General features: G+C 30.2%; 1 protein-coding gene across 6 annotated transcripts in view; it reads left to right on the forward strand.

Annotated features, from left to right (window-relative positions):
* LOC145329663 (uncharacterized) overlaps positions 1–26,662 on the forward strand; it is a 109,631-nt gene that overhangs the window by 16,747 nt on the left and 66,222 nt on the right. The window contains exon 1 of one of the 6 annotated variants that reach the window (XM_080174008.1): positions 15,502–15,632. The exons of the other annotated variants lie outside the window; for them this stretch is intronic. Within the exon in view, the coding sequence (XP_080030134.1) occupies positions 15,621–15,632 (12 nt within the window). The 5' untranslated portion in view covers positions 15,502–15,620. Of the gene's footprint in view, positions 1–15,501; positions 15,633–26,662 lie in introns of those variants that run through there. 6 annotated transcript variants of the gene reach the window in all.

Consider the following 26,662-nt stretch of genomic DNA (forward strand, 5'->3'; position numbering starts at 1 on the left):
TTTTCGGATCATATGAAGGAAATGAAGTCATTCCTTAAAAGGACAGAAATTTCATTGCAAAAAGGACAAAAATCATCTTCCTTTTTCTCAGATAAGTAAAATATGGACAAAAATCACTCTCCTTTTTCTCACATATCTGAAAAAGAGAATAAAAATCACCTTCCTAAATCTCACTTAATCTTCCTAATCCTAGAAAATTAACCTAGTTCCTCCAAATTCTACCTTTTCATAACAAAGTCTACCTTTTCCTTACACATTCTCACTTATTCTCAGATAACCTACCTTATTCTAAGAAATTCTACCCAAATCTAAGAAAATCTACCTTACTCCCCCAAATTCTTCCTTGGTTTCCCAAATTCTTCCTTATTCGAGGAAATTCTACCTTATTCCAAGAAAATCTACCTTATTCCCCCAAATTATTCCTTATTCTTGGAAATTCTATGTTATTCTAAGAAATTCTTCCTTATTCTAAGAAAATCTTCCTAATTCTCCCAAATTCTTCCTTATTCTAAGAAAATCTACCTTATTCTAACAAATTCTTCCTTATTATAAGAAAATCTACCTTATTCTAAGAAAATCTACCTTATTCTAAGAAATTCTTCCTTATTCTAACAAATTCTTCCTTATTCTAAGAAAATCTACCTTATTCTGAGGATTTCTTACTTATTCTAAGAAAATCTATTTAATTCTTCCCAATTCTTCCTTTTTCTAAGAAAATCTACCTTACTCCCCCAAATTCTTCCTTGGTTTCCCAAATTCTTCCTTATTCTAGGAAATTCTACCTTATTCCAAGAAAATCTACCTTATTCCCCCAAATTATTCCTTATTCTTGGAAATTCTATGTTATTCTAAGAAATTCTTCCTTATTCTAAGAAAATCTTCCAAATTCTCCCAAATTCTTCCTTATTTTAAGAAAATCTACCTTATTCTAACAAATTCTTCCTTAGTATAAGAAAATCTACCTTATTCTAAGAAATTCTACCTTATTCTTCCTAATTCTTTCTTATTCCCCCAAATTCTACCTTATTCTAAGAAAATCTTACTTGTTCTAAGAAAATCTACCTTATTCTAAGAAATTCTTCCTTAATCTAAGAAAATCTACCTAATTCTAAGAAATTCTTCCTTATTCTAAGAAATTCTTCCTTATTCTAAGAAATTCTACCTTATTCTAAGAAATTCTTCCTTATTCTAAGAAATTTTACTTTATTCTAGGAAAATCTACCTTATTCTAAGAAATTCTTCTTTATTCTAAGAAAATCTACCTTATTCTAAGAAATTCTTCCTTATTCTAAGAAATTCTTCCTTATTCAAACAAATTCTTCCTTATTCTAAGAAAATCTACCTTATTCTGAGAAATTCTTCCTTATTCTAAGAAAATCTATTTAATTCTTCCAAATTCTTCCTTTTTCTAAGAAAATCTACCTTATTCTAAGAAATTCTTCCTTATTCTAAGAAAATCTACCTTATTCTAAGAAATTCTTGCTTATTCTAAGAAATTCTTGCTTATTCTAAGAAATTCTACCTTATTTTAAGAAAATCTACCTTATTCTAAGAAATTCTTCCTTATTCTAAGAAAATTTATCTTATTCTAAGAAATTCTTCCTTATTCTAAGAAAATCTACCTTATTCTAAGAAAATCTACCTTTTTCTAAGAAATTCTTCCTTATTCTAAGAAAATCTACCTTATTTTAAAAAAATCTTCCTTATTCTAAGAAATTCTTCCTTATTTTAAGAAATTCTTTCTTATTCTAAGTAAATTTACCTTATTCTAAGAAATTCTTCCTTATTCTAAGAAATTCTACCTAATTCTAAGAAAATCTACCTTATTCTATGAAATTCTTCCTTATTCTTAGAAAATCTACCTTATTCTAAGAAATTCTTCCTTATTCTAAGAAAATCTACCTAATTCTCCCAAATTCAATATAAAGGGGTCCCAAACTCAAAAACAAAGTTTCAGCACGATCCGACCACCCGTTCTCGAGATACAGTGACCTGGTGTCCTTGGCACTGACGTTGAAATTTGGGAAATGGTTCGAATCCTTAATAAAATATTTTGGCACTTAGTCAAAATTTTGAAGAAAAAATATCCAGGTGGACAAATAATTTTGATCAAATATTTGAAAATTATTTCAAGTGTCAAAATATTTTTGGACTTTAACCAAATTTACTAAGGATTCGAACCATTTCCCAAAACTTACTGTAGGTACCAAGGACACCAGGTCACTGTATCTCAAGAACAGGTGGTCAGATCATGCTGAAACTTTGTTTTTGACTTTGGGACCCCAATATATTGCAAGAATTTAGGAGAATTTGGTAGATTTTCTTAGAATAAGGAAGAATTTGTTAGAATAAGGAAGAATTTCTTAGAATAAGGAAGAATTTGAGGGAATAAGGAAGAATTTGGGGGAAAAAGGTAGATTTTCTTAGAATAAGGAAGAATTTCTTAGAATAAGGTAGATTTTCTTAGATTAAGGTAGATTTTCTTAGAATAAGGTAGAATTTGGGAGAATTAGGTAGATTTTCTTAGAATAAGGAAGAATTTCTTAGAATAAGGTAGAATTTCTTAGAATAAGGTAGATTTTCTTAGAATAAGGTAGATTTTCTTAGAATAAGGAAGAATTTCTTAGAATAAGGTAGATTTTCTTAGAATAAGGAAGAATTTGGGAGAATTAGGTAGATTTTCTTAGAATACGGAAGAATTTCTTAGAATAAGGTAGAATTTCTTAGAATAAGGTAGATTTTCTTAGAATAGGGTAGATTTTCTTAGAATAAGGAAGAATTTGGAAGAATAAGGTAGATTTTCTTAGAATAAGGTAGATTTTCTTAGAATAAGGAAGAATTTCTTAGAATAAGGTAGATTTTCTTAGAATAAGGAAGAATTTGGGAGAATTAGGTAGATTTTCTTAGAATAAGGAAGAATTTCTTAGAATAAGGTAGATTTTCTTAGAATTAGGTAGAATTTCTTAGAATAAGGAAGAATTTCTTAGAATAAGGTAGATTTTCTTAGAATAAGGAAGAATTTCTTAGAATAAGGTAGATTTTCTTAGAATAAGGAAGAATTTGGGAGAATTAGGTAGATTTTCTTAGAATAAGGAAGAATTTCTTAGAATAAGGTAGAATTTGGGAGAATTAGGTAGATTTTCTTAGAACAAGTAAGAATTTCTTAAAATAAGCTACAATTTGGGAGAATTAGGTAGATTTTCTTAGAACAAGTAAGAATTTCTTAGAATAAGCTACAATTTGGGGGAATAAAGAATAATTAGGGAGAATAAGGTTGATTTTCTTAGAATAAGGAAGAATTTCTTAGAAGAAGGTAGATTTTCTTAGAATAAGGAAGAATTTCTTAGAATAAGGTAGATTTTCTTAGAATAAGGAAGAATTTGGGAGAATTAGGTAGATTTTCTTAGAACAAGTAAGAATTTCTTAGAATAAGCTAGAATTTGGGGGAATAAAGAATAATTAGGGAGAATAAGGTTGATTTTCTTAGAATAAGGAAGAATTTCTTAGAAGAAGGTAGATTTTCTTAGAATAAGGAAGAATTTCTTAGAATAAGGTAGATTTTCTTAGAATAAGGTAGAATTTCTTAGAACAAGGAAGAATTTGAGGGAATAAGGTAGATTTTCTTAGAATAAGGAATAATTTGGGGGAATAAGGTAGGTTTTCTTGGAATAAGGAAGAATTTCTTAGAATAAGGTAAGTTATCTGAGAATAAGGGAGAATTTGTGTAATTAAGGTAGAATTTTTGAGAATAAGGAAGAATTTAGTAAAATAAGGTAGATTGATTAAACATGGTTGTAATAGTGAGGAAAAGGAAGAATTTCTAAGAACTAGGAAGAATTTGTAAGATGGTGGACAGAGGTCACCTTCCTTTAGTGAGAATTTGTAAGATAGTGGACAGAAATCACCTTCCTTACTGAGAATTTGTAAGAAAAAGGAAAGGAAATAGCCTTCCTATACCCAAGGAAGGGAATTTCTGTCCTTTTTAGGAATGACTTCATTTCCTTCATATGATCCCAGTTTTCTACAAATATCAAAACAAAAATCATGATATTAAAAACAGTTTTGTTCATTTTTATATCCGCGGAAAGCTGTTTATAATACGATGCGATAAATAACTATAATAGGCTGTAAAAAAGATATTAAATATTTGAAGAATAGAAAATTGAAGTGAGACTAGTATTTTGTTTTGTTCACATGCACACAAATAAATATGAATATATACAATGCAATGGATGCACATTTGTGCACATGTCCGCTCTTCCCAGGGATTAGGGAGAGATTAAAATTTATACAAAACATAAAGTATTTGTAGCAAAACTCTTATACAAGTATTTTGTTAGGATATATGATTTTTCAGTATGGATGACAACCGGTTCTAATCCAGCGGATTTTAATTATTCCCATAAGTATTGCAATTATATCAAATGAATAACAAAACTGTAGGGAATACTTGAAGTTAATGTCGATTTCAATATTATTATTGGACAGCTTTTTTAATTTAAGCATTATATATCTAATATTATAAAAATTAGTAACAAAATAAGGAATTTATTATTATTTCGATAACTTTGGCGTATATAGGCGGTCTGTATTTCAGGGGGACGTATTTAGCGTATATAAATTAGTTATAGAGTAGCAGCGCTTTGCTTAATCTATAACTCCTATGTAAAGTGATGACATTCTATCGATATGCCATCATATGTCGACTATATAGCTGTAATAAAAAGTGTTCTTGTTTGACATAAAATCGACATGCAGTTTTTAAATTTATTTTTATAATATTTATGTCGAATATATTCCTTCAATACAAAACGGTCAGGATTGACATGATAGTCTTAACGACATTACAACTACATACTTATGTTAACATAATAATTACAAAAGTATCACATGCTCTTATTTTCAAGCTTTCTTAGATATCCCTTAACCCTGTGTTTCAATGTACATAAGTATTGGTGGAGTTAAGTCTGGCCCGGGGACAATATTTTGCATGATTCAAACCTAACCATAAACTTGCCTCTAAACCCTGTGGCTCGGTGGGGGACCAATTGCTTTAAATTTAAACCCTACATACATACAGTGGGGATATTAAAGTGATTAGGAAATCATAGAGCGGGAAATTTATCATTATATTTGTAAATATTACGTTTTTATTCGAAATGTTATAAATTCCCTCTGTCTGTCTGTAAGATTCGATATGGGGAAAACATGATTTTCTCGGCTCCTACTAAAGATAGAGAGTCTGTCGGTAATTCCCCAGATGCAAGAAAAAAAATGGAATCTACTGCAGTTCGCGGTAAAATATTGCTGGTAAGCAATATTTCCAAAAATCTATGAATTTTAAAGACTGCTAGCTGCCAAACGGCTAAACGTTCAGATCATGCCCGCACACTGTTTTAAGCGGCATTAGAAGGCCTACAAATAATCTGGAATAGCCATAAATCAATAATGCATAATTATCTCGCAGTGCAGAGAAATGCGCGAAAAAGACCTATTTTACGCGTTTTTTCTTCTGTGAAGCTTAATTGGATAATTGCATAATTGGATCTTGGCTATTTCAGATTATTTGTAGGCCTTCTTATGCCGCTTAAAAAGGTGTGCGGGTATGATCTGTACGTTCAGCCGTTTGGCAGCTAGCAGCCTTTAAAATTCATAGATTTTTTGGAAATATTGCTTACCGTGAACTGCAGTAGATCTATACATCACTTTGTCAGAAGGTCTGTCACTAACGAACTAAGAACATAAATAAAATCTTTTTCTATAAGTTCTCTTTGCTGTCCAGTGTCCATTACATTGACAGTACATTGATTAGCTGCTCTAGAATTACCTTATTATTTCAAATTCCCCACTGTAAATACAAGGGTGGGGTATTGTTAATACCAGTCAATGTCATATCTTACTATATGCAATTAAAATGGAGATTGAAATATATACGTATCAAGTACAATGTGTGTACAATACGGTCATACATTTTTTGGTTCAAGGAGTTGCAGTCCTTAAATTGGTATTAAATTTCTGTGTTTTTTCATTTGAAATCAATATAAATTGTATTTCTGACCCTATATCCTAATATAAAAATAATAGGATAACTATATCTGTATAATGTACAAAAGGGTCTTGTTAAGGGCTGAATCGATATGGTTCTCCTTTACAGTGTAGGTCTCTAGTAGCGTAACTGATAGTTTAATATAAAGGGCTTCGTATTTAGCTTATTTGGTCTAGAAGGACTTGGAATTGGAGAAAAAAATTGACATATTTTTAAGGATTTGTATTAACAGGCAAAAAAAAACCTTTACGACTAATTCTCAATCTACTTTTTTCTAAATTCTTCCCTTCTTCTGTATAACTTAGATTTGTTAGGGGTTGGTAAAAAAAATGCTATTATGAAATCATTATTATTCAAAACGAATACCGTTTCTTTTCTTGGGTTAACTGAGGTTAAATATCTGGGTTTTTTTTGCCCATTTGTCAATTCAATTTATAAATTAGGATTTATGTTTACAACTTAAATAGTAAAAGGTGGTGGGCCTTTACTTCAGCATGTGTATTACATTGTTAAATCACAAGAACAGTAAATTATTACACAGCAAAATCTATCATCACTCCTTTGCTTACTATCATTATTTAATACTACCTAAGATAAAATTACACGTCTAAAAAATCCTTTTAATTATTCTCTGCATTTATTTGATTGTATTTTAAAGAGAACCTCCCGAATGACCAATTTATGTTATCCTTTAAAGGTTCAGCCGTTTATTAGATTTTATATCTAAGTATGTCCTATTGAATATTTGTCAAATGATGCTTTATTTTGACTGAATGAGGGAGGGTACATTTGGCTGTTTATTACACTAGTCCCCAAATTTTTATCAAAACGTTCTTGTATTCGTTGGCTTAACAACTTTGGGGACTTTTAATGAATTTTGATTGGTTGGTTCATTAAATTGAGAGTCCAAATGTTTTAACAACTAATTGTAATCTGCCGATTGAGTAATTTTGTGTATCACCATTGGGGATGTATATCAATTTATCGGCCAATGTCTCTATGGATCCCTGATATTCTGCTCAGGCTTTCCTGGGCAGAATTGTCTACTTGACCTTTCATCTCTGTTGTTTGATTGAAGTGTACTTGAGAAATACTCAAATTTCCAACTGAGATATTTATATACAGCATGACCCTCGAAAAAGTATTTTTAAGCATCTGCAGCCCTTATTTCTCAATGAATTATTAAAAAATGCATATGTCCTTGTTCTCCATAGTATTCCACGTAAGTAGATATAAAAATATTTTTTTTTACCTCCATTAACACCGGAGATTTTTAGAGCTAAAGTTTTGAAAAAGTGACTGAGAAAAAGAATTTTTTTTTGTTTCCCTTATTTTTTGGATGGTTATATTATGTTTTTCTGGCAACTGAATAATGAGACACAAAGAAAAACAAGTTAACTAAATATTTCTTTTTTATTCCACCAAAAAATATCAATTTTTAATGGCAAAAAATACTACTGAATGAATTGATTATTTGCAAATTTTAGGTCATTTATTAACCCTTATTTATAGAAAAGGATTAATTATGACAGTTGCTCCGCCTACTTTTCTGACATCTCAATTATTTAATAGGGGGTAAATTAAGCTTTTTAGACTAAAAAATCATTATGTTTATTTTTATTTTCTTTATAACTTTTTTGTTATTAAAGTTAGGATTGTGAAACAAAAATAATTTTCCTGCTATATTCATAGAGATTTATTTGGTTTTTTAATCTTAAACAATTTTGCCTAATAAGTAAGTTTTTCAAAATATCATTAAACTAAAAAGACTCAAAAAATATGTGTAAAAAAATGCTTTTTACTCAAAAACTAAATTTTTTATTTCATTTTTGCATAAAGTTTCTGCTAGTAACAAAAATAAAAGGATTTCTAGCTTAATTTTGCTAAAAAAGTCGTTTCATGTTAAAAGTTACTTTTTCCTCAGTCACTTTTTCAAAACTTTAGCACTAAAAATCTCCGGTGTTAATGGAGGTAAAAAAATATTTTTATATCTACTTACGTGGAATACTATAGAGAACAAGGACATATGCATTTTTTAATAATTCATTGAGAAATAAGGGCTGCAGATGCTTAAAAATACTTTTTCGAGGGTCATGCTGTAAATTCAGCATATACATATTAAAGGATCCACGTATTTTAACTTGTTGAAGTACAGAAAACCATATCATGATGATAGTAAAATAAACTATGCCAAACGCCATGGTCTAAATCTTATTCCAAAAATTGCTCTTTTGCTAATTTTCAGGTTACGAAAACCTTTGAATCGTTGCTATAAATAAAAATTTTGAATATTTTTTTCATACTATCCTTCCTAGAAAGAAAAGGATTAACATAATAAAATCAGCTTTTTTGTCATGTTTATTCCTTTTTTTAATGCCTTATCTTATTAATCTTTAACTAATGTCCAAGAAGATTTGAAATAGGGTAATAATTCATCAAAATTTCCCCAATTTTTGTTTTTCCTTTTTAAAAATAACTATTATCATTATCTACTAATAAAGTATGTTTTTTTCGATTAGTTAGGTTAGGGATATATTTGAGTTTAATTCATAAGAATAACAATATAGAAATTGAATATAATTATCTTATATCTTTTAAAGAAAACGTTGCAATTTTGTCCGTTTCCTAGATTATCAGGGGGTCTTATAGTCCAATCAAGTACTAGGTGTGTTTATAAAACAGAGGTGAATTCTTAAAAAACTTTTGCCCCACTAAAATCAGTGAGGCAAACTAAAATTTTAGAGGGGATAATTTTGCCTCACTAAAATTTTAGTGGGTCAAAAGTTTTTTTAATAATTCACCTTAGCATAAAACATTCATTATTAGGCATAGCAGCGTTGTTTTTTTTGCGGATTTAAAAAATCGGTCTTATTCTGCAAAGGATTATAAAAGTAACTATTAAAACTCCACATTCAAAAAATTTACTTCGGAATTTAAAATATATTTAGGTTCTATAAAAACTTTTAAACTGATATTTTTAAAATTTAAATGAAATTTAAAAACATTATTGCTTAATTTCACGAACACCATATGAAGCAGTATGGGTTAATCCTTATACTAAAGTAACAGGATGTTTGTCTGTCTGTCTGTGTGTCTGTCTGTCTGTCTGTGTGTCTGTCTGTGTGTACCGAAGGATCTCGCTAACCGCTGAACCGATCGGGTTCTCCTTAACAGGGTAGCTTCTCATAAGTCCCAGGAAGGTTTTTAACTATTTTGGGGGAGGGTACCACCACCCTCCCAAGAGAAATGACAAAAAAATCAAAATTTTAAAAAACGTTTAGGAGACTTCAACGTCAAATGAAGAGGTATCGTACGTAAAAAATTATAGTAGAGATTATCAAACAAAAACATTTAAAGTGCCACTAGAGGCCTCTAGGGGTGTACCCGCTAGTAGAGAAATAAAGATATAAAATCAATTTATATATAATTTAATTGTTTATTCTATCAAGATATCCATAGTTTTAGTATTATCATACCATATTATAATGCAAATTTTATTGAAATTCCCAATGGTAGGGCAATTTTATTAAGTGAGAAATTTTATTAGGGGTATATTAACATCCGCTTATAATCCCAACATACATAATTCTTATATAAAAGTAACAGGATATCTGTCTGTGTGTTTGTGCTGAAGATTATCGCAATGTATCGATATGGTTCTCCTTTTACATTAAAGCTTCATATAGGTCCAGGGAAGGTTTTTTACCATTTTAAGGAAGGTTACTTACAATCTTCCCCCCTCCCAACCCCTCTGTTTCCCTCAAGTTCCCCTAGAGGCCTCCAGAAGCGTAGCCGCTAGTTGCGAATTAACCAAAATGGTTCTAATTGTTGACAATGAAGTAATTGGGCAGGACTAATCTATTCTGTTGTAATAATATGAGACAGACAGAAGCGCTGGAGAGTGTCATATGTGACGTCATAAAAAAACGTCTAAATCCATGTCTTTTTCCTTTCCCACTTCTTCTCTAATCCATCAATTTAAGATGTATTTTTATTACGTCACCCATGACACTTTCCAGCGCATCAAGCAGACATATGCGGAAGTTAATGCACATTATTTAGTAATACTGAAGTTGAGAAAGTAGCAAGTCTACTTTTTTTAATATTTCATGCTGAAGCATTTTCATACATAATTATTCCATATCGGTATAGCTATCTCTTATTAAAGTTGAGCTGAGCTATCTTTATAGAATATAGGTGTACCAATTTGTCTATGATTTATGCTATTGTCATTATTACTATCTACTTATAAATATATCTTTCCAGTATCGCTTCGAAACCGATGATTAGAACCGGTTTTCAGCCATACTGAAAGATTATGTATAGCGTCATATTATATCCTTACTTATTTATAGTAAATTTCAGGCAAATTAGCTCAATAGTGCGGCATCAATTAAACAGTTACATGACTTAGCATTGCACAAACTTTAACCTTTTTCTAAAAATCTAAAATTTTAGCAACTGCTGTGAGATATAATTTTGTTATACATTCTTTAAGACAAAAATATTCTGTTCAATATGATTACCCTATTTATCGGATTTTTGGGTTAATGATTTCTAGAATAATAAGGCAAAATATCTCAATGTGTAATAACTTTAGAATATAGAAATAACATAGCATTTTATGTCTCTCAATGTTTAAGTTTTTGAAGCCGCCGTCAATTATGGGCTTTTGTTTGACAAGGGATTATCACCTAGTTCTTTTGTCTCAATACATTTATTGATTTTATTATCATTTTCCTTTGTAGGTCTTTTAGACCAATTATAAACCTCCTTCACCAATAGTTCTAATTAGCCGTCTATTTCAGGGATCTAAAGGGATAAGACAATGGTCGATAGATTGATGTCCATCCCCAATGATGATACACAAAATTACCCCTTCTGTAGATTAGAATTAGAGGTTAAAACGTTTGAACTTGATAAACTAACCAATCAAAATTCACTTAAAGTCCCCAAAATTGTTAGGCCAACGAATAAGAAAACGTTATTATAAAACAATGGGGACTTGGGCGTAATAATCGGCCCAATGTCCCCGCCCTCCTTGCCTTCAACTAATAGAAAGTACTAAAAATTATGTATTTTCTTTGATTAATGTAATTTTTCAGTTAAAACGTAGATAAGGACTTATGTCGGCATTATTTACATTTATTTGCAAATAATTGTCAGGCTCAGTAGCCACAGAGTTTAGGCGGCGGATTATGAAAAAAACTGGCAAAAATTACCTATGGATATGAAGTTGACTGAATATAAAAAAAAATCTATAAATATTAAGTCGTCTGGTTGAGTATTAGTTGCGGTTGTTTTCAATTTTTTTTTGTTTTTCTATACTTGCAGCCAGGGGCTGTGTAATATTATTTTTAATAGAAGATTGTAAAAAATGGCGGCTTTATACGACTCTGTTTGTGGCCGCTGACCCTAGTGCAAATAAAAGCCGATAAGGATATTATATTGTTTGAAAAAAATCTTTCATTTTTTATTTAGTTTACAAGGATCTTTCGAGTGAAATAATGATAAAAGAAAAGTTTGCTTTACTGTATCTTTAAAAATATTTTGTTTTTGGAATTGTTTATTAGCATGTCCTTTTTCTTAAACAAAAAATTAATGGATTATTAATTTCCAATTTGATATTTCTTTAAGGTTGACATTTTAAAGTCTCTTTCTGTTTATATTTACTTATTATCTTGTTTTAGCATTTCCTCTTTGGAAACAACCTTTACCAACCTTAAAAACATCTTTTATATGACAAATTAACACATAAGGCTTGTAGAGTGCCTTCGATTGCTTAAAATGATGGCTCGACAGCCGCACTTCAGTTGCCTGTAAGCCTCTGGGAAAGTCTAAAAGTCAAACTTGACCCAAATATGTCTATCTCTCTCCTTTTTTTACATATTTTTAAAGGATCCAAACTGGTTTAACTTTGAGGCTTCGTCGCGGCTGATGCTCTGCTGCAGAGCCCTGTGTAAAACACTAGTATAATGTCAACAAAACTAAAGAAATTGTCACCTTTTAAACTTTAAGGAATTTACTCTTTCTTTAACAACATATATTTTTTGTTGCGAAGTTACTTTATAATTATACATTATGTTTGTCATGAATGCTTTCTTTGAGTAATTTACTAGACTAAACATCACACATTGAAAAGTTCAAGCAAAGAGAAAAGGTATTATCGTTTTAACAAAAAAAGAAATGAAAAATTACGTTTTGCTTTTTTCTTCACCTTGTTTATTTTTAAAAAGCTTTGTAATTTTTAAACATTATCGTTATAGTAAAATCCTTTAACCTTTCGAATGTTAAACTTTAAATGAATGGATGTCTTTAGATTTGAAAATTGTTTTTAACATTATTTTCTATTGTTGAAGAAATTTATTATTAGATTATATACAATTTGAGCATAATACAAAAAAACAATAATCTAAATAAAAGTATTTTTAACTGGTAGAAAAGATTTAGACATAGTAGCTTTTTTTTAGTAAATTCAATATCCTTACGTCTTCATTTCAAAATGGTTACTCATTATTAACCTACTAGAGGCTGCGCCCCTAATATCTAGGGTTTCTGTGTTCGAAAATTGTAAGAATAGCCTAAACAATCCCATTCCTTAAATCTTACAATAAAGTAGAACCACTCTGGGACCTATATTGAGACTCGATTGGTGCAGGAGTCATCGAAATCATAAGCTTCAGACAAAAAAAACTTACTTCTTTTTAAAACAGGATAGACGGACTACTATTAATTACAGAATAGACCCCTAAAATAAATTGTTTATTTTAATAATGATAAATAAGCTTCCTTATGAAACAAAACTAAATTGACATAACTTATGTATTTGTTTTGGGGCTAAGGAAATATGCAGGGAGGGAAAGAACAATGAATGTTAATTTTTTATCCAAATTTTTCTTTCGTGCTTAAATTAACCAAAGAAAGCATCTATTAATGTGCTATAACTAGGCTGTATTTACAAGCTTTAACAGAAAAAATGTCACAAACATGTACTTGGGTGAGATCATTTTTCATACATTATCTTATCCCTGTACCCCTGAGCTATTGACGCAACGAGGAAGGATGAAATCTCGGTCGATGACAAATTAATTCCACGCTGTATCACGGGATGGGGGCGTGATTTAAATGTACAGTATACTCCTTTGATTAAACTCAATTTACGGGTTTTTATATAATTGCAACGTAGTTATAAGACTTTTGGTAGCAATAAATTGAGACGTTGGGTATCCCTCTAACTGAACCGATTTTTGATTAGTCAATGGTCTAAATTTGTCTCGGCCAGGATATGATTAAAAGCCTAAATCGGCCAAGGAATAGCCGAGTACAATATTTTTAAACTTAAAAAATTAAAAATAAAGAGCTAAATGATTTATTGCGTCTTTCTCTTTTTATCGACAGACGCACTTGGATATATTATTTTCATAATTAATTATATGTAATTCCCATGTTAACGTCACCTTATGTGTAAATTTGGTGAGCTACATTATTGAGCAGCGTTGTTAAGTTAGGATGGAAGAATTTTGTAATGAAAGCAAAAGTGGGGTAGAGGATAAGGGATGGGGTAAAACGAGTTATCAAAAGACCAAAAAATCTTGCCGGTGGAAGAAATTCAATCGAAATCTCGTAAGGGTGGATTGGATGCGAAGTTACGCTCATTATAATTTCCCAAATACGCGTCTCGTTGGGTCGCACCATTGCGACGATGCACGGACATTTTGGGCGGTTGTTTGTGTGTATGTGTGTGTGTGTTTGTGGGAGCGTAATTTTTTTGGGGGATGTTGTTCAAAAGTAGGATGGAGGAAATATCCTTTTAGTTTCTCACTGCTATCTCATTGGATTTGTGGTGGCTTTCAAAGTGTTGGTCCTTTACTAATAATAAATACATTGTATTTTAAGGACAATTTTTGTGACCAAAAAACATGGCATTATTTTGTATGATAAGTGATTTGAATAAATTTTTATATAAACAAGGAAAATTATTCTTCAAAGTAGCATGGCAATAACAGATTTATTACATTTTGATTGAAGAAGACAGTAAAAGAAAAAAAGTTTATTTTTTTGTAGGTATTACCAATAAGTTAATTAGAATTTAATTTGTATTAAACTAACTTAGATATATTTTAATATCTTTGAGTGGCTGACAGACGCATGAACAAATACTGTAAATAGAGAAGTTATGATATATATTTTTAAAATTTTTTTAGATTCCTTACTATTTAATCATATCAGGGAGGGAGGGGACATTGGACTGTTTATTACACTAGTCCCCATAGTTTTATTACTGAAATCTTATTCGTTAGCTTAACAACTTTGGGGACTTTTATTGAAAATTTGATTGGTTATTTCTTTAAGCTGAGTGTCTAAACGTTTTAACCAGTAATTTTAATTTACAAAAAAGGCAATTTTTTGCATCAACATTGAGGATGTTCATCAATTTTTTCAGCCATTGTCTTATCCCTTTAAATACATGTGTTTTTACCTTTTTACCATGACCTATTATGGTTTGTTTTGTCCTTGAAACTATTATTATTAGAACTCTTTAGAGCACCAAAAGCTCATTAGTAAATTGTCATCTTAAAACATTATAGGTAGATTTCATGTAATATAAGGTATAGGGCCTCAATCAAATAATTATAATCAAATTCCACATTTTTTTGTTTTATTTGGAATAAAATTTTAAATATCCAATAAGTAATTGGATTTTATTGTATATGGGCAGTGGCGTGCACAGCGATTCTTGAGGGGGTTGCTAAACCAGTAAGGGCTAATAAAAGGGAAAGGCAGGCCTTTTCAGTTTTTATTTATGGTGCAGTTGGTTTGTTGAAAATTTAATAGGTTATGAGAGCTAAAAAACACAGCAAAGATTTTTTTTCACAAATTAAAATTGTATTTTGGTCTTAACTTTAGAGTCTAGACATTAAACGCGATCATTCCTGTTTCTATTGAATTGAAGAATATTATTTTGTTACAGATACCAAATCCTTTTAATATCTGAAGCCCTAACAAACAATACACGTTTATTAAAATGGCGCCGGGGCACAGTGACTGTTAACAAATGTAAAAGACCAACACAATAGGAACATTGTTTTACATTAAAAAAGAACAATAAGAGTTATTCTTGTGTATAAATCCTGATTATAATAAAGTCAAGCTCAGAGATCAGTGCACACAAACATAAAGTCTAGAGCTAGTGATGTGATGAGAATCAGGGATAAAGGAATGGACAATTCAACAAAAATATTTGATTTTGAATTTGAAACTAGACATTGTATTTATACAAATAATAATAATATAACTTTTTCAAGTCAAAACTTTTCATGAATTTCAAAAATTTAAGACTTTTTTCTAGAAATAACCTACTATCTTTTTGTAGAATAAATGCTGTAATGGTTTTTTAAGAAAACTTTTTTGGGTCATTTTTTGTTCAGTCTAAAATTATCTTTATTCCTGACAACAAGGTTTTGAGATTAAGTTCCTGAAAGTTCCAAAAGTTTTAAAATTTATGAATGACTCAAAGTGATAATAATAATATGATGTGAAATTAAGATTAGAAAAGGATTTCAAATGGACTAAAATGGAGTTAGAGGTATTTATTTTAATATTTTTATTGTTAATAAAAAATCTGTAGGCGAAATAACAATTATAATATTTTCATTTTTGTTGTTTTATTAAAATGATTTAATACCAAGTACCTATATATAAACTAACCTAACTCAAAGTTATAAACAACAAATTAAAAACTACAACACCTCGCCCACCCCCCCCCCCTCTTTATTCCTAATTTATTTATTTTTTAAAATAGGGGGGGGGCAGTGTTCGACAAGTCACTTAGAGGAAAATTACCCAAAAGCCTAATGTATTTAAAATGTGTGTGTCTCAACTAGGAAGAAATTAAATAATCATCATATTGAAAATTACTTAATCATATTTCAACTTTTAAGTGGGCCCAGTTTATTAGGCTGTAGTATTGTTGTACAGTTCTGTAGATTTTAATTTTTAATCATACAAGTAATCCCCTTCTTTAAGAAAAAACTTATAGCTAACCCCTGTGGGGTTATCTAACTCTTTGGGAGAAGCCTTTAAGGGCTTATATAAATCAGAGGGGAGTTGACAATGGATTTTAAATACTATTGATCACCAAAGTTCACTCGTTCTTTCATTCGTTTGCTTAAATTTTTTAGCACATTTGTTTAATCTGAATGTTATTGATAACATCGATAGTTGTTATTTACATTTTTTCTGGAAGGAAGGGGACTATGGACTGTTAAAAATTACACTGGTACCCAAAGTTTGTCATTAAGTATTCTAATAGTTGGCTCAAAGACTTTGGGTACTTTTAATCTCAAACATAAATTAAGCTTGTTTTAGTTATAGATTATCTTTAAATGTTTAAAGTCAACGTACACTTATTATCAAAATATTAAAATTTCCAATGATTAATAAACTCATTGTACATAATATTAGCCTTATGATGCCCAGATGTGGTTATTAGTCAACTATTTGTTTATGTATCGACGGACCTCTACAATGAAAATAATTTCGGAAAGACCTACAGTATCCATGCAGTCTGCACTAAATAGTGTGTGTATATCTCTAATAGAATTCTAATTTTGATCAACTCTAGATAAATCTTCACTGTTAATTTATCATCAAAAATGTTGTTATCTTGTGGGTTTTTTTCATAGTGATTGGTATGACAACATGACTAATTTGAAGCTTCCCTTAAAGGCAGAATTTAGACATAAATAGTTTATCACTTTAAGTAAAAAGTAGTCAACAAAATTTGTGTAATTCTGGCAAAAATGTTTGGTAAGATTGCCTTTCTCCCATCATACCTTTTCCAGTATGGCTTCCAAACCGATTAGTATCCGCTGGATTAGAACCGGTTTTCGGCCATACGGACAAAACATATCAACGTATTAATGACAACTGTTCACGAATATTAAAACAAAATTCCTAAAATTAATGGCAATTTTGTTAGACCGGGCCTTCAAAACTGGTTTTAATCTTATACTTTTTATTTTGATAAAGCTACCTATAATACGATGCGATTAATAAATCTCCGAATGATAGAGCTGATTTGACCGAACTAACTCTAGAGAGAACGTAATCGTCCCCAACCCAATAATTTCATCAAATTGTTGAATGATTTATAACATGTAATTTACTACTCTGGGGATTAGGATTCAGGGATAGGTCAATAGGAAGATAAATTAATCTTCTTTTAATTAAAAATACATCAAAATTACAAAAAGAATACATCTTTTATTATAGAGAAGAACAATTTTGAACGTATAGAATTATGGTGTCAGGAAAGATTAATTTATCATTGTACTTACCCTGTATCCTTGATATAATAGTTATTTAATAGTATTATAGACAGCTTTCCGCGAATATTAAAATAAAAATAATATCATTAAAACCAGTTTTGTTAACCCCGAAGGGCCAAAGGCCCGGCCTAACAAAACTGGTATTAATTTTATGACTTTTATCTTAATATTTGTGGAAAATTGTCTGTAATACGATGTTATACGTGATTTTCCAGTGATGCTGAGAACCGGTTCTAATCCAGCGGATATTAATAGGTTTCGAAGCCATACTGGAAATCAATTTCCAACATCCTAGAAATATAAAAATCGTGCAGAGGATATCAATTAAAGATAGATTTGCAATACTTTATTTTAGAGAAAATTAGAATTACTATTTTCAATTTATTTTACTCTTTTATTACATTTTTACTATTTCAATTGGTCAAATGGTATAAAAAAACTTAATTTTTAAAGTTAAAAAAATCACTAGTTTGATATTATTCAAATCTTCCTTGTATTAAAAACAAAATAAGAAATGAAATCTTTTAAATGTATTTAAATCTATATTATAGATTTTTTAATTTTTAGGATGAAAAAAGTTTCTCTGTAAAATGTATAATCATATTTCAACGTTTTTCTGGGTTGATTGATTTGAATATTGATTTTTTATCCCCCCAAACTATGACACTTTGATTTATATTTCTATTGATCAGGAATAAAATGATAGGTAAACGAAAAATAAAAGACATTTCCCTAATTTTATTAAACGAAAATTTTAGTCTTTAAATCCAGGGATCTAAAGGGATAAGACAATGGACGATAAATTGATGTACTTACCCAATGACAATACACAAATTACCCCGTATGTAGTTGAAACGTTTGAACATTCAACTTAATGAAACAACTAATAATAATTCACTAAAGTCTCCAAAGTTGGTAAGCCAACGAATAAGAACTTTATTATAAAACTTTGGGGATTAATGTAATAAACAGCCCAATGTCCCCTCCCTCTCAGCTTTATATCTCGTGGAATCTTTTATTTATCAACTAATGACCTATACCTCTATTCTTGGTGAAAATTATATATAGAGACAAATATGAATTAGTAGCGAAGCTGCTTTACGTATAAGTTTGTTCATATTTGTCTCAAGCCTCAAGTCAGTCTCCTGTAAGCCTTTCAAGAAAATCAACCTTTTACAAATTTAAAAAAAATAGGTGGAAAATTGAAACCTGACGCTAATACGGCAATACCTTTTTCCAAAGCATTCAAATGGCTTCTTTAAATTAGGTTTAGTCGCGGCTGACGCGTGATTGCCGAGCCCTGGCAAATTTTTATTGATTCCCTAAAAGTTACACTTTAAAACTATCATTTTACTGATCTCCTTGAAATGTAAATGAATTTGTCAAATAATTGGGGATTATTTTGTTAATATTATTATTACTGTCAAATACTTGTTATGCAGTTTAGATTGAAATCTTAACACATTTAGCTAAATTTAGCTAAAATTACATGAATTTCAGGGAGGGTAGGGACTTTGCACCGAAATTTATACGTATCCACGTAGATTATAAACAACTTTCAGCGGTTATTAAAATGAAAAATTGTAAGATAAATACCAGTTTTGTGAGTTCCGAGAGGCCGAAGGCCTGGGCTTACAAAACTGATATTAATTGTACCATTTTTATTTTAATATTCTTCAAAATTGTCTGTGAAACGTTGCTAAACATGATTTTTCGGTATGGTCGGTTCTTATTCATCGGATTTTATTTGGTTTTGAAGTCATCCGTTAACTTAAACACTTTTGGAACGTTTATTAAATCTTGATTGAGTTGTACAAACCTTCAGTGTCTAAACTTTAACATATAATTTATTGTGTACATCAATTTATCATCCATTGTCTTATCCCTTAGGATCCCTGCATGCACTTACATTTATACTACACGGGATTTAAGGAAAAATAAATTAGCATAAAAAATTAGGGAGAGGACAATTAATTTATAACCATTTCTGCATCACAATATTAATTACCTACAATAAATGGGATCTACTGCAGTTCACGGTAAAATATTGCTGGTAACGAATATTGCCAAAAATCTATGAATTTTAAAGGCTGCTAGCTGCCAAACAACTGAATGTACAGATCATACCCGCACACCATTTTAAGCGGTATAAGAAGGCCTACAAATAATCTGGAATAGCCAAGATCCAATGATGCATAGGGAAAGCTTAACTAAAGAAAAAACGCGTAAAATAGGCCTTTTTCGCGCATTTCTCTGCACTGCGAGATAATTATGCATTATAGATTTATGGCTATTCCAGATTATTTGTAGGCATTCTTATGCCGCCTAAAACAGTGTGCGGGCATGATCTGTACGTTCAGCTGTTTGGCAGCTAGCATCCTTTTAAATTCATAAATTTTTGGCAATATTCGTTACCAGCAATATTTTACCGTGAACTGCAGTAGATCCAATAAATGTGTAATATATGTAAAATTAAGACATACCTGCCCAAGTGGCAGAGATCCTTTTGGTCTGCTTGCAGGTTGATTTTTGTTCTTTTGTAGGAACTCAGCTGTGTTTATATTTCTCACGCTATTAGCTGATTTCAAAGACCCAATACAAAATCGGGACATCGTTTCTGCCCTGAGAGGAGAGTTATATATAGCTCATGCCCCCTCTATTTTTTTTCTTTAATCTGCCTACTTCAGGCAAAATTTTACGCAAAAAAATAGGGAGAATCAGCAAAGGCGACGACGTTGCACCTGAAAATTTTAAAAATGGCCAATTTACAATCTTAGTCCAACTGCTTTACAGCTCAGTTTTTTTGTTTTGTTTTTGTTGACTGACTAGCTGAAAGATTATGTGTCGGATTTTCAAAAACATTGGATAGGTGGTTGGGACTAAAAAACGCTAAATGGAGATTTTTTATACATATTTACTGAAACCTTTATCCTCAAGTATTGAACACATGTTATTAAGAAAATCTTTAAAGCGAATGTTATTATCAAATTAAGTAGTAAATATTTCCTATGATTATGAGATTAAGTATAAATATAATAATGTTAATACTAACTTTTAGGATTTTAACGTATTTTTTTTGGGGGGAAGAGAGGTATTTTTCTAGGGGCGATTTGTCTTGGGTAGGTGGTAGTACCCTCGCCCAAAATATTTATAATCCTTCACAGGACCTATAAGAAGCTACCCTGTAAAGAAGAACCGTATCGGTTCAATGGTTGACGAGATAGTTCGGTACACACACACACACTGAACCTGTTACTCCATTATAAGGAAAGTTAAACGTTACATGCAGTAACTTTAGAAAATTGTTCATCGTAAAGAAATATATATGATTGGAATTTTGCTGAATAAATTAATTTTTTACAGAAAATATAATATCTGAAATGGAACCTTTTCTATAGTATGTCATTAATTAAACAAATTCTTTATTTAAGCAATTTTGAAGCAAGTTTTATTTATAATTTTGTTTTTGCCTTTAATTTAATATTCTGCTCATTAAGTTTTGACACTCTACAAATGTTCGTTTTCGACTGTTCTACTATTTGATTTTATAGCTTCACCATTATAGATATTGTATATTTTTTTTTAAAGGTACATAATAATTAACATTATAGACTTAAAATTATCAAATTAAAGAGAAATTTTCCTACTTAAAAGTTATTTAACTTTTTAAATTGCTGTAAAGAAAATAGTACTTTATTTTAATGGAAGGAAATCTCCAGTATGGCTTCCAAACCGATAAATATCCGCTGGATTAGAACCAGTTCTCAGTCAATCTGAAAAATTTGTATAGCATCCTCCCAAAGATAATTTTTCATTAATATTAAGATAAAAAATCATAAAATAAATACCAGTTTTTTTAGCCCATGCCTTTGGCTTCTCGGATATATTATTACTTGGATCTTACACCGGATTTTCATGTTCTGTAATAAAGTGAAACACAACAACAACACCCTATTCCCTCCCCTCCTACTGGATCAACGAACTGACCAATAAATGGCACGGTAAACAACAGCCCAAATTTACGAAACAAATTATCCTGTTATAATATCCATGTATATTCTTCATCAATTGTCATATCATCGTCCCATGCGGCGTGAAGCAACTTGCAATCTAATGCATCTTGTTCTTAACTCTTTATGGATTAGGAGTGTTTAAATAATGTGACAAATATTACTTTAAAGCTTCTATGTTATTGGCTTCGTCTGTTCGTAAGTAAAATTAAATAAAAAAAACAATCTTTATATTTTTTAACAGTTATTTGATTAATGCTATTTCTATGACCTTAATATTTATTATTAGGCATGCAATTGTACAATATACAGCCAAATTATGTGCAGGATAGTAGGACTCCCAATATATGACAATACGCAAATGTTTTATCCAAAGTCAAGATCTAAAGTTGTGAGTCGGGGATTGATGGAATATAGAAACAGAAGATAAATTTTTATTTTCAAAATATAATAAATATTAAATTTTTTAACATTGCAACAAATTTTAAAGTTTCTTAGTTATTTCATGTTTATTATTTTAAAAAAAAGTAGGGTTAGCAAAATGTATAATGAATTGTGATTATTAAGATCTTTAAAATAGCTGTACAGATAGATTTATAACTTTGTAGTCTTCGACAGGTTTTAGGCTTTTTTTAGAAAAGCCAAGTAAAATAACGTATTATATATCCAGTTTTTAGAAAGAAATTGTCAATATTTTTTTATAAAATTTTCTGTATGTAACAAATCCCTGGTATCACTGGTGGATGTGAACCCCTTAAACATGAAGTTGCAGTTTCTATCACGACGTTCAGTGTTGTCGTCAGAGAGAGAGGGAACAATGGGGTATTACACAAGTCCCCAAAGTTTTTTTTAAAAGTTTTCTTAGTCGTTGGCTATTCAACTTTGGGGACTTTTAGTGAATTTTAATTGGTTAGTTTATTAAGTTGAGTTTCCAAATGTTTTAACCACTAATTGTAATCTACAGAAGTGATAATTTTGTGTATTAACATTAGGTATGTACATCAATTTTATCGGCCATTGTCTTATCCCTTTAGATCCCTGTTTTTCGTTCTCATTGTTACATATAGAATAATACTAAGATAAGAGAGTGTGTTGATTATTAGATTACATGTGGCTGCGCCCTTAGCTTCTCTGGACTGTACAAGGGTTTTGAATATTTAAAAAGTTATGTAATAGATTTTACAACAAATTTGTGTACAATTTTGTTTAGACTTACAAATTAATGTTCAACTTGGTAAGTTCTGACACTTTACAAGAGTTATTTTTTATTTACCCTTTCTTATCAAAATTCTTCGCTTTTATGAATGTTGACATCCTTGTTTTCTCCTATAATCTAAATTTTTATTATAAATATATGTTTTCACTCTTTTGATACTCGCATTTTTATCATTTTTTTATCTGTTAGTTGAAACTATATTTTGGAATTCAGTTGCAGTACTTAAGTGTATATTGTTGCTAAATTTTTACTTTTCATAAATCTAAGAAGTATCCTAAAGGGATAAGACAATGGATGTACTTCCACAATGATTATTTACAAAACTACCCCTTCTGTAGATTACAATCAGTGGTTGGAATGTTTGGACACTCAACTTATTGAACAATGAAAATTCAAGAAAAGTCCTAAAAGTTGTTAAGCCAACATTATTATAAAACTTTGGGGTCTTAGTGTAATAAACAGCCGAATGTCCCCTCCGTCCTTGTACAGAAGTAAAAGTTAGCTTTAGCTATTTAAATTACATCATTATTTTCCTTGACAATAAGCATTTTTTTTCTTTTTTAGGTAAGTTTGCTTGAGACCAACGAACAAACTTTTTAAACAACATATCCTATTATATAAAGTAGTAAAGCTTTAGATTTTAATAACTAGTGACCTGATGGTGTTATCCTATTTAGCAAAGCTTCGCATAAGTTCTTGGATGGTTTTGGGCCATTTTATTGTTAGATAAAGTTTTTTTGTCTGAAGCTTAAGATTTTAAAAACTAGTGAATTGATTGTGTTATCTTATTTAGCAAAGCTTCACATAAGTTCTGGGATGGTTTTAGGCTATTTTATTGTTAGATGTTTTTGAATGCACTACCCTTAGATGCTAGGGGAGCACCGCTAGTTCTTTCATAGTTTCAAACATAAATGACATTATTTTTTTTTTATTTTTTTATTGCACCTTTCTTAATATGTTGGTATTTTTAAAGTTTTTTTTACCCCTCCGGGGAACTAACCTTATATTTCCTAACCTCGTGGGGCACCTTCTAGCCCAACATTATCTAACTTAACATACCAATTAATGTTAACCCCCAAGCTGTAGATTAAAATTATTGGTGGAAAAGTCAGGACACTAAATGTTTACACAACCCAATCATGATTTAATAGTAGTTCCTAACGTTTTAGACCAGCGAGGAAGAATGCAAGAAAACTTTAAGGACTAGTATATATTCAGTCACATGTCCCTTCCCTCCCAGGATAAAAAGTAGACAATAAAAATCATATGTATGCTGTAGATTTTGTAATTCTATTGATACATACTGTCTATTTTTTTATCCTATGTAAATTTAAAACCAGATAATCCTTTTACGTCATGTTCTTTTTAAAGTGTCATTGCACCAATCAAAATAAAGCCTTCCTATACCTTTTACATGACATATGTATATTTAGGACAATAGAGTTAAAGAATAGACTACTTGTAAGTATACTTGTTTTGTGAGTATATGACAAAGCTACCATCGGCAGGACTTTTGTTAATTCTAATGTTAAAGTTGTGTTTATGTCAAATATCTAATTACATTGTTTTATGACAGGGAGGGAGTGGACATTAGGCTGTTAATAAACTAGTCCCTAAAGTCTTATATTAGTGTTTTCTTATTTGTTGGCTTAATTAACAACCTTGGGGACTATTATTGAAATTTTTGTTAGTAGTTTTATTTAGTTATGTGTCCATACGTTTCAAACAGGTATTGAATTCTTTAAATTGGGTAATTTTCTGTATTATCATTGGGGAAGTACATCAATTTATTGGCCATTGCCTTGGCCCTTTAGATCACTGGTCTTATTAACTATAACTATTTCATATTTAAAAGGTTTCTAAAATACCCCTGTTGGGACAACGGGGCAAATTGATAAAAAAGAAAAAACATCGAGTTATAATGATCATTATACCATTTTTACAATAGTTTTTCAGTAGGAAAATTATTTAAAATAGTATAAAGTTAAGGTTCAAATTGTTCAAATAAAGCTTCCATACCAAACGTCAAACCATAACTAAAGAAAAGTTATGCAATAAAATAAAACCCTTACAAATTCTTTTCCTATCATATTGCAAACTTTTTGCCAGTTTTTCGGCATGGTGCACCGGTGGTGTGCTTGGATTAAATGCTAAGCCGTTTTGTTCTACCTTGAGCACGCGGCCTTAATACTAAGTATTATACTTTAATTTTTAATTTTGCATGGTGTTATTCCAATCTAGCTAATCCTCTTTTAAAAAGTGCAATTTGTTTTAATTTGATTTTTGAATGGTTCTAGGTTTTTTGTTCCCTCCCCCGTTTGGAAATAGACTACTAGATGGTAGAGGCATAGTCTAAAGCATTAAGCTCACATGCAATATACAATAGAATATGTCTACTAAATGGCACATGATATTTTTCCAAAAAAAAATATTTTGAGCAATCAGTCGTGTTTTTCCCCTTAGATTTCTGGAAACACAACCAGCTTGCTTAGTATATAGGATATGATACTTTTTACCATTGGCCAAACTGTATTTTTTTAACTTTTGAATGTTGTTTTTCATGAAGACTAGAAGCATGGAGCATTTTTTGTAAGATTATCTAGATTTAGCTGTATAGGGATAATTTCATGCAAATTTTTAAGCAGCAGTGTCAAAATTGTTTTTTTAATTTTCTTTAAAAAAATAAACAAATAGTAAACATTTAAGACCTATCTAAATGACATATCTAGTATTTTTATCTAATTTTTGTTATAAATTTAAATTTGAAAAAGATATTTTTTATCCTAATGACCAACCCCTGCATTAATAAAAATTTAATTAATCTTTATATAATAAGAAATATTTAAGGGTGGGGCTATTAGGTTAATAATTAAATTAATAACATTGTTCAATAACCTTCAAAATTTAAACTAATATATTAGCATCAAAATTTTAAAGCTTGGTTAAGAAGGTCCATATTAGGTTTATATAAATTATGTTTTTAAACTCTTATAATGAGTAGTGTAATTGTATTACTTTAAATTTTAATCTATAAAAGAACGAAGTTGAAAAAGTATAAATTTAGAATTATAGAGTTGTTGCGCTTTTTGTCTTACAATATACTAAAGTACTTATATGGGTCTATGTATGTTATGTAAGATCCCAAAAAAGGATTGTCAAGAATTTTTTAAAATCATAATGAATCATTTTTAAAATTTGCACAGTCCCTTTAAATTGTTGCAAGTAGTGAGGTGTCAAATTACACATATTTTTGCACATAGCAAATTTTTTTCCCGAAACAAAGCTACTCTGTTATTTTAAAATTAGAGTAAAACACAAGACATGTGCCGACTCTCAATTGGGTCTTTGAAAATCAACCATTAATGTAGGGAATATTAACACAGCCAAGTAGCAGAAAACAATTTGCTAGCAGACGAAAATGGTCCTTGGAAAAGGGGGGAATGTGGTTATCTGTAAATTCATCTATTCTAAAGATCTGTTGTTAATTTTTACTATAAAACTTTTATTATTTCATTGTAAATGACATTCTGTAAAATATCTGCAAACTATGTATCAAAAATTAAAATTCAAGCAAAATTTAAAAGTCAAGATAGACAAGTAAGGCATTTATATATTTTTGGCATTTTGTAATCTATTTAAAAAACTATGCAAAAATGCTTGGCAGCCTTTAAATTTTAATATTTCAAGTAGTGGATCTACTATATAATTATGTTGGTTGTATTACAACAGTAAGAGATATCAGATTGTATAAGGAGAAAGTAGGGTTCTTTTAAAGAATTAGTTAAAAGCAATATAAACTTTTGAACCAGTAATTTCGCAATTAGTGTAAACTTATGTTTTATACACTAATAACCAGTGCTCGGCACCAGCGCGTCAGCCGCGTGTAAGCCCTAGTGAAATCGTCATATTATAACTTTTAAATTCAGCTGTATTTCTAAAACTGTTCCTAAACAGACAATTCATCTTTTCAGATTTTCATTCAATTTTTTTATACAATCGGGTTAAAATTTGGGGCTAATGCGCGGCTGAGGAGCGGTGGTCGAGCCCTTTTTATACCTAG

Source organism: Acartia tonsa, chromosome 10, assembly GCF_053477335.1.
Source record: "Acartia tonsa isolate MP-2025a chromosome 10, ASM5347733v1, whole genome shotgun sequence".
Lineage (NCBI taxonomy): Eukaryota > Metazoa > Arthropoda > Copepoda > Calanoida > Acartiidae > Acartia > Acartia tonsa.